The sequence below is a fragment of the Eurypyga helias genome, unplaced genomic scaffold (assembly GCF_000690775.1).
Source record: "Eurypyga helias isolate BGI_N326 unplaced genomic scaffold, ASM69077v1 scaffold2088, whole genome shotgun sequence".
In the NCBI taxonomy this organism is placed as follows: Eukaryota; Metazoa; Chordata; class Aves; order Eurypygiformes; family Eurypygidae; genus Eurypyga; species Eurypyga helias.
Window position 1 is genome coordinate 25237 of NW_010268657.1, and position 9607 is coordinate 34843.

General features: G+C 47.6%; 1 protein-coding gene across 1 annotated transcript; it reads right to left on the minus strand.

Annotated features, from left to right (window-relative positions):
- Positions 1-2011: 2011 nt before the first annotated feature.
- LOC104514198 (uncharacterized protein C21orf58-like) lies at positions 2012-8939 on the minus strand. The gene is made up of 7 exons (XM_010157803.1): positions 8880-8939; positions 8034-8091; positions 5729-5796; positions 5077-5220; positions 4497-4611; positions 3309-3448; positions 2012-2179 (listed from the first exon to the last, which is right to left on the minus strand). Exons 1-7 carry the CDS (start codon positions 8937-8939, stop codon positions 2012-2014), a joined length of 753 nt encoding a protein of 250 aa, XP_010156105.1.
- Positions 8940-9607: the final 668 nt, after the last annotated feature.

Genomic DNA, 9607 nt, shown 5'->3' on the forward strand with positions numbered 1-9607 from the left:
TAGGTAACTACTCTAGGATAAGTATATCTGTGAAGGAGTAAAACCAAAAACGCCGAGGGAGGAACACTTCAGGCTGATGAGGTTTGGGGACTAAACCTGCGTTCGGGCATCCTGGGTTAGTTTGCATCATCCTCCCCAGGATGGCAGCAGGCCCAGGCCCCTTTGCAAGGGTCATTTCCTCTGTTTGTACATGAAGGGGACTCTCAGCCCTGGAGCTGGGTCACATCAAGATCTCAGGTAACACTGATGTTAAGATTATTTCATGCCCAGGGGCTGCTGTGGGCTGCCAACCATGCAAGACAATTTAGGATGAGTTTTCTTGATCCTGTGGAGACAGCAAAAGAAGCGGTGCTTGCTTGTGGCTGCTCTGGGCTTGGAAGATGAGAGGAAGCAACCGAACTAGCAGAAACGGGTGAGCAGACTTCAGGTGCGTGGTATGTGTGTTCTGAACATCTGCGGCCTTGCTCCCGCTGGCTTCTTCTACCGACAGCGTGCAGTCACACAGACATTAGGCTGTCGACCAGACAGATCATTTAGGACCTGGGGAAGGCCAGTTGACCTCAGCAATGCTGTGGTCCACTTGCAGAGGAGCGCGTACTCAGTATGTGGGCCACCTGCAACCAGAAAAACGATGTTTTTCTTTATTGTGTTCGTGATAGCCAGCAGTGCGCGCCTGCTACAGCTGCAAACGGACAGCGTAGCTGTGTCAGATCCCATAATTCATGGCAGAAGGTCACTGAAGAAGACAGCTTAGAAGCTGTGACAAGACCTTCCCTTGCTGATTTTGGCAAACAGCTAATTGCACTGGTTCTGGCAGGAGCCAATTGAGCTTCACCTGTACAGATTGCAAACCCATGTAAAAGTGAATGGGGTAGAAATATTTATCCCTTAAAATCCCATTAGGTAAATAATCTGTTTGAGAATTCAAATCCTGTGCTAGAAAGGCCCACAGAGATATCCCTGCCAGCAGGTCCCCATGCCTGAGGGTGCATCTGCCTCCATCCTGTCCTGTTCATGAAGGCTTTGGAAGAGCCACAGCACAGATGTAAAAGCTGTATTCTGACCCATCCAACAATGAGTCCCCATGCCAAAGTCCTGAGCCACCCCACCACACTCTGGCCACGTGCATCTCTCTGCCTGCTTTGGCAGGTAAGAACTTTCCAGCACTGCTGCTTCCATGCCTGCTTTCCTGCTATCCTCTCCTGGAGTACTCAGCAAGACCACTGCTCCCTCTTGGCTCAGGTCCTTTCCCAGGGTCTGTCATTCCTGTGAGCAAACTAGCTCAAACCACTATTCCCAGGTGAGATCTGCTCCCACTGTGAAAGCTGACCAGGACAAGCTCAGGGGTAGCAGGGAGGGCACAGGCAAGAGAGCCCTGGGAGGAGCTGGCTGCTGACCTCTGCTGAGGGGGTCTACAGACCTGGGGGCAGCTGGTGGGGAAGTCCATCCATTTGGGCACTAGAAAAAACATCCCAGCTGCAAGCACAGGCTTATCACAAAGGCTCAGCTTGGTTTCTGAGTACTCCCCTCCCTTTGTACCATTTTTTCTTAGTGAGTGGTGGGAATTTTCCAGGAATTTCTGATTAGCAAATGTCTCAGCAGTGTTTTAAGAGTATAAATCCTACTGGAAGCCTTAGCCTGAATGTGAAGCACATGCCGCCCTCATTTATCAGGTGTCTGCTGGGTTCACAGGGAGACCCAAACCCCAGGGTAGCAGCCAGCATCGCTGGGTGGTGGCTCTGCGTGGCAGGGACACAGCCTGCTATCGGCTGTAGACCTTGTCTGATCCTCATGTTCATTCCACATAAGCAAGGGTTAATTACTCAAGTTATAAGACTGAGTGCATCAAATCATCAGTAAACCTGCCTCAACCCCATTGTTGTGTTAAAGACAATATTCAGGACTGGCCTTGGTGAAGAACCGTGAAGGAAGGGGATTGTCTGGTCTACCTTTCTACCCCACTCCTGCAGGAAAGGGCGCCTAAAGGTTGGCATCGTGGCTGCCCGTTTACTTACGTGGGCAGAGAGGGGAGGGTGCTGCTGGTCCAGGAATGCGCGGTGGCTGGTCCAGGGAAGCCCCCGTGGGGCACGGGGAGCACCCCCGTGGGAGGGTAGTGGTGGTGGTGGTGCACGGCAGAGAGCCGGGGCCTGTCGGCTGTCACAGCAGCAAACTGCAGGTCCTTCTGGGAGAGAGACAAAGGGCGGTTTGTGACATCTGTGCATCCGCGGGAAGGGTCCCTGGTGGGGGGGCAGACATTTGGGCTCAGCAGGTGCAAATACTCATCAGCTCCCTCCAGGCCAGGGGGTGGGCTGTGGAGGAGGATTGTATCCCCTACCCCTCCGTTAAACTCGGGGGTCGGGGGCTTTTAAACCAGTTGTTGCTTTTTCAAATAGCACATAGGAAAGGTGTGAGTGAGCGGGGCAAGGACTGCAGAAGGGTGGGCATTACCTTCTCACCCAGCACCCCACCTCCTTAACATCCGAGAAAAAAACCCCAAATCTTTCTTACAGCACAGGGAAAAGACATAGCCTGAGAATGGAGGGGTAGGAAAAGTACTGGGGAAGGTTTTGCAACATTGGGAAATCCCCTCCTCCCCAAAGTTCAAATGTCCTTCCTCCTTAGGTCATAAATGCTACAGGCTAGACACTAGAAATGCATTTTTCCAAAGCACTTAAGAACGCTAAGGAGCTGTATCACCTTGTTGAAAACAGCTTAGGAATTGGGCATCTACGGATATGTTCAAAACTGCCCACCTCTTATCAGGCACTGTACACGTTTTGGAAAAATCCCTAGAGGGATCTGCACACCAGAATGTCTTTAAGATCTCTCCTCCCAGAGCTCAGTAGGCATCGATTTTCAGTGAGACAGGAAGTAGAGCAGTGGGGCTCCAAGTACGATCACAAAATCTGTGCTCTCTTGCTCATTTGAAATTAACAGGTCAAATTTTATCAATTACAGGATTTGTAATGCAAATATCGCCCTGCTGTTTGCAGCAAGTGGACCTGCAGCAGCAGATGTCTTCTATGCATAGAGGGGTTCACCTGTACGGGACAGATAATTTTCAGAGCTGGACTGAATACTGTTTGCACTTGTGGAGGATACATTCTCCCACTGGGTCCTGCCACAGCACCCATCGTGGGGACAAGGCAGGCTGTGCTCTGCTCAGTAACAGCTTTCTGGTGCAGTGGGTTTGAAGATGCACCCAGCTGTTCAACTTCCCAGACTTTTGTCCAGGCCCTGCACCCTCCCCGGGGAATCGACCATTGCCCTGTGTAAGCAAGGGTGCCCCCAGACTCAGGTGTCGTTACCTGCTGTGCCTGTGGCACCAGGGTAGAGCTGGCTCCAGCAGGCTGGGCGAACGCCATCGGTGGCAGAGCCTTCAGCATCATGTTCTGCATGATGATCTGGTGCATCTGAGCGTTCTGCATCAACATCATCTCGACCATATCTGGGAAGAGGTCAGCCCAGGAAAGAAAGAGCGAGCTTTACCATTGCTTCCGCTCAAGATCATTGCTTTCCATGAGAGAGGTTTCCTCGACGTTATGTGATATTGCAGTGCCACCTTGAGAGCCCACTGCGTGTGCATTAAGTCTACTTACCATCACCTCCGGGTCCTAATCACAATGGACCTGTGCAGGGGAACTAATTTGCTTGTGGGGGGAAGAGAGAGGGGGGAAAAAAAAGAAGAAAAAAGAAAGAAAAAAAAGTCAAGGCAATTCTCCTTTTGTTTTTTAACTGGTCATACCCGAAGTAATTTATATGTGTCAGCTTCAGAAAAATCATGCATGAATTGGGTTTTGTTTATGCAAATAAACTCTGATTCAAAAATCCAGACACTTAGATGAAGAAAGAGCTGAGAAATATTGTAATTGCACGACTGAGGATTTCTCTGTGGGATGAAGAAACCTTTGACTGAAGGATCAGCCAGGGAAGTCATCCCAGGTTTTTGTTCATGTATGATTTCACAGCAGCATCCACCTATGCTTAGAAACAAATGCTTTTTATTGGCATTGCACTATATTTGGAACAGCACTTTCAGCTGCTCTGTCTTGTTTCCAAACATGGGGCATAATATAAGCCTTATTGCTCTGAGGAGACTGAACTGCAGGTGAAAAGGGGAAAAAAGAATAAAACCAGATTTTAAAAGCTTGTTTGTTAATTCTGGAGTCATCCATGCGCATGAGTTTAACCTTGTTAATGTTACTCAGTGCCTTGGCTTGAGCTGTTTTGCTTTCTCAAGCTTCCCTGACTGTTTAACTTGGCTTTGCTGAGTCTGTAGTCCCTTTTTCTTTAGTGTTAGCAGTAAGAGTTTGTCTGAAAGATGCTCAGAAATGGTATCTAGTCTATGTATGGGTGCAATTCCCACAGCTCTAGCAGCAGCCCGGTCGAGAAACAGCACATCACTAACTAGCTTGGATGCCGTCCTGTGTCTCCTTCTCCTTGCTGTGGCACCTTGCCTGCTCTCCGAGCTGGCTGCTAGGCAGAGGCTACTTTACCTTCCTTAATGCTTCCAGAGCGGGGACCTGCAAAAGTCTGGGCAGGGGGGATCTGCGTGATCAGGGGGGGTGGCTGAGGTAACTGCTGGATGATGGTGGCAGGCTGAGGAGGCATCTGAAAAAGAAAGCAAAATTGAGAAGTCAGGGTTTGTTTTGGCCAGTTCCCTCATCTTTGGGAGGAGAGGGCAGTGGGTATCATCTGCCTGGACTTCAGTAAGGCTTCAGACATCGTGTGCCATGAGATCCTCGTGGAGAAGCTCTTGGGGCTGTGGACTGTACGAGCAGGCAGTGATGTTCAGAAATGGCTGAACAGCTGGGCCAGAGCATGGGCAACCCTCCCACTCCTCTTGCTACCTTGTACCTGTGGTAAACCATTCACGCTGTTATTTTGTGCCTTATTTGTAAGATGATTCCCCTTAGATTTTGCCTAGGATGTAAAGGATCCCATACAACAACGAGAGGCATGTCTTCCCTTTCGGTGGGATGAGCGTTCCCATCCCACCCCAACTCCTTCCACCTGCAGCTATGATCTCAGACCAGCACAGCACTAGCAGTGTTTCCTAGGAGGGAGGATCCTTACCGTCTGCTGGATAATCCTTGGTGGCTCCACTTGGGTAGCTGGAAAAGGTATTTGGTAGATACGTGGGGTGGCAGCTCTGTGGTCATGACAGTGTCCTCCAGCTGGTGCTGGGGGCTGTGAAAGCTCTTCCAGAAGGTGCTGCTCCTGCAAAACCAAGTATTTTCTTATAGAAAACCTGAAAGGCAGATAGTATTGTTATGCCCTCTGGACTAAATGGGATTATTCCTTGGGATCCCACAGCACGGCACAGCCTTGCTCGCCAAAACACTGCCGCAGAAGCATCCGGCGCTGCTGCATCTGTCAGGCAGACCACAAGTGACCACTGTGTGAAGGGAAGCACTCAACAGTGCCTGCACTAGTATAAAGAAAGTTTTTCCTTATAAAACAGTTCAGGACAAAGAGAATAAACCCAGGAACTAACTGAAGTGGGTGCAAGATTTGTTAGCTGTAGTGGGGACAGTCATACTGCTCTCCGGCCCCTCTCCCGGATTAGCTGGCCCATCCTCTACACTCTTAACCAGCAAAGGACTGAATCCTGCCCAGCCAGAACTAAAGGAGGGGAAAGAAGGGAATCCACACTGGCAGGGGATGTACAGATAACCTGGCCCTTTCTGTTGTTTCTGTCCACAGATACAAAGTGGAGAGCTCTTACCCTAAGCTCCTGCAGAAGATCTTTCCTTCGCCTCAGGGCACTTTGGAGCATAACCTCATGTCTGCTGCCTGAAGGAAGAAAAGTCCATTACCTTCTCAAAGGATCGCAAAGACAGAGCTATTACAGCACCTACATTATGAGATTAAGTTTGGAAAACATGATCTAAGGTGGTTTGACTTCTTCCACAAAAGGCTTTAGGCTACTTTATTGCCAAATTCACGAATGGATAAAGACCTCATGCCACTTACAGGCACAGCTGGATTGCTCTGTAAAGCCGCCTTTTAACCTCCTGGCTTAGAAATTCATTTCAGCCTGAAATTTCTAGATCTGCTCTGTACATGCAGAGGATGATTGTGCAAAGTGTAAAAAAGGTTTGTTGTCACATATCAAACCAAACTCAAGTTTTGAATGTCAGCATTTCTGTTTCTTTTTTCTTCTGAATCAACTTCCTTTTCAGTTCTTCCCACTTATATCTGATGTTGAACTCGCTTGAAATGAAAATAAGAAAGAATGTTTCCAGATACATTGGAGGGATGCCTGGCATCTGCTCTGAAAAGCATCACTTTGGTTTTTGAAACCAAAGAATCATAGAATTGTTTGGGTTGGAAGGGACCTTAAAAGCCCCTAGTTCCAACCCCATGCCATGGGCAGGGACCCCCTCCACTAGACCAAGTTGCTCAAAGCCTCATCCAGCCTGGCCTTGAACACTTCCAGGGATGGGGCTTCCACAGCTTCTCTGGACAACCTGTGCCAGTGCCTCACCACCGTCTCCGGGAAGAACTTCTTCCCGGTATCTAATCTAAACCTCCCTGATTTCACTTTGTACCCGTTACCCCTTGTCCTGTCACTACAGGCCCTTGTAAAACATCCCTCCCAGCTTCCTTGTAGCCCCTTCAGGTACTGGAAGGTGCTATAAGGTCTCCCTGGAGCCTTCTCTTCTCCAGGCTGAACAAGCCCAATGCTCTCAGCCTTTCTTCATAGGAGAGGTGCTCCAGCCCTCTGAAACTGTAAGTTGTCAAAGAGATTTTTAATTTTTGGCCACCGTACTGAAAGTTTCCAACTATCTGTGCATCAGCTCAATGAATATGAGCCCGGAGTACAATCTAAAAATCCTGCTGATCTTCTACTGGTAACCTTTAATCCACAGATAACACAAACACTGCATGTGTCATGTAAAGAAATGACTGCACTGCACATAGCATGTGTAGCTTCCATGGGAGTACTGTTGAAGGGAACACATTGCTTGTACATGAAACATCAGAGCAGTCTTTGGAAGGGTTTGATAAAGACACTATTACTAAAAAAGTTACTAAAAAACCTCCCTTACTTATCAACCTTTGGCTGGTTCGTTAGCTTTTATAGAGAATTGGCTAAACTTTGGAAGTCTCATAAGCACACTGGGATTCCTGACCTCTGTGTCCAAACCCAAGTCATGATGTAATTGCACATGCATGATTTCCTGGTAAAATGGTATCCCAGCTCTTATCAATGCAGTCCTCAAGACCAGCTCTTTCGGTATAATGATTTGTTTCATAAGGTGAGTCACACTTTTTTTACACTGGAAACCACGTTGTGGTCTGCACAAGTCTGCATTGATCAGCTTCCAAGGTGCAAAGCAGCATTAGCAGTGGAGTGTTCCTCCTGCCTGGATCCCCCAGAGACACACAGCTGTCCTAATGACTCCTTTTTGGGATCACCAAAACCAAGCATACAGCTAGACTGCAATGGGGGCTCACTCCTAGGTGTAGGAGCTAGGAGGAATAGGATCACCAGTAGTTTGCTCCAGCCAAACCAGCATCCACAGCTGAGAGGCTGCAGAGGACACCTGGACAGAAAGCCATCCTTATGTCAGTGCTCAGATGTCTGATTATTTCCCTTTGTCAAAAAAAAAAAAAAAAAAAAAGGCTAAAGAGATTCAAAAGACAAATGGTCAATAGCCCTCAACCCTCGCTGCTAAGGTTCACCCGTCTCGCTTAGGACCACGACTAGTATACAGTCTGACATTACTGCACAAGCTTCACTGGAACTTGCATTTTTGCTACTTCAAATCCCCAGGGCTGCATACAAATTTAGACACGCAGGCTGAGCAGTTCAGAGTCTCTCTCCTGCCCCCCAGACACTGTCCTTGCCACAGAAGCCAAGACAGTGTAAGTTCTGACTATCCAAATGCCCAACCACTGAGCACAGAGCTTTTAGGGAGGCAATGTGATCGTCTGATGTGACCTACTGAGGAACTCATGCCTCAGAACATCACTAAGTCCTTTCCATATCATGCCCGTAATTAGAACAAATGCTTCTTGTTTACTTGCAGCTGGGAGAGGTGACTCCATCTTCTCTAGGTTCTCCTGTTCATTTTCTAGTCTCTGTTGGTAAAACCGCAAGAACTGGTTATGAATCAGGCAGCAAAGCTCACAACAATTTCCAACCCTACCCCACAGGCATAGGTTTGGGATGGAGGAAATAAAGCAGAACTGGAGACAAGAGATGCTTCTTAACTGCTAAATTATAGCTAGCGAGGGCTACAACTTCCAACTGGTTGTAGCTAGTGAGGGCTTCCAACTGCCCAGGCTATCCCCGACCTGGAAATTGATAACACAGTGAATCAGGAGATGTATACGTCATTTATTTCATAGGGTGGAGATCTGTATCCTATGAAGAACTTAATGCTGGACAGTTTGGGGTATTCAGTGCACTAATAGCCTGAATGACCCTGACCAGTCTCACCCGGGGCTTCCATCCACACGTACACCCCATGTGCCTAGAAGCCTCTTTAATCTCTGCCCTAGGTCTTCTGTTCCTACCTGAGCTACACGGGATATGTATTGGTCTGCAATTTACTCCTACACTTTGCCTGTCACAACCCAGTCTGGTCTTGAGCTAACTGGTGACATCTCCCACATGATCAAAGTCACTTTAACTATTTTTAATTCACTGTAGGTCTGTGTAAACTTGGACAATATTATTTCAGAAAGTGACAGTGACTGTAGCACCTCTGCACCTTGTTCTGCCTCTGCTTACACAAAGGAAGAGGTTCTCCATTGGCTGAAGACCCTCTTTTCATCTCACTAGAAATATAATTATTTAAAACACAATGTTAATGCAAGAGCAAAAAAGCAGAGCAAAGGTGACCACTACAGAGTCATTCCCTTACCTTTTCTAGGAGTTTGAGTTGCAGCCGTGCCATGTGATCTACCACTGCAGGATCTGTCATTGCAGTAGTTTCCTGGAAGAGCAGGCAGGCAAAAACAGGTTAAAAAGCTAAGCAAAGGAAGATAGTTTTTCAGTGGTCTTTTTTTTCCCCTTCACGATCTTCATAGAAGAATGGTTCCATCAGGAAAAAAACCCAAAACAAAAAAACCAAGATTGTGAGGAACTGAGGAAAGAAGATAAAATCTCCAGTTTCACTCCCAGATAAAAATGAGTACAGATGTCCGCCACAACGTCGTAGAGACAGCTTTTCCCTGACAGTGGCACTAAGCTCAGCCCTCTGTGTTGTTCGTGTCTTCTAAGTAGCTCAGAGTTTTGTGCCTGTAACCTGGTTGCTATGTTTGTAGTGTCAACGCCCAATATCAACAATTTAATCTCCAAGTGTAGAAGCTCATGTACTTCTTGTTAAGCAGATGCCCAGTGTATTAGTGGACAAGAAAAAAGGAAATAAAAGCCAATGGTTGTTTAACACAAGCCCAGTGCTAGGGGTCAGATTATGACCCTCATGATTGATACCTGATAGCTATATTTATCCCACTGTAAGGTGCCTGTACACTTTTGACATAGCCCTTTGTATAAGTTTTCATCACCAGATAGTAACTGAAAACTCAGAAAATTAAGGAGCATAGCTTGAACCCATCCCTGGGTGAGTAAAAGGGTAAAGAGGCTGTG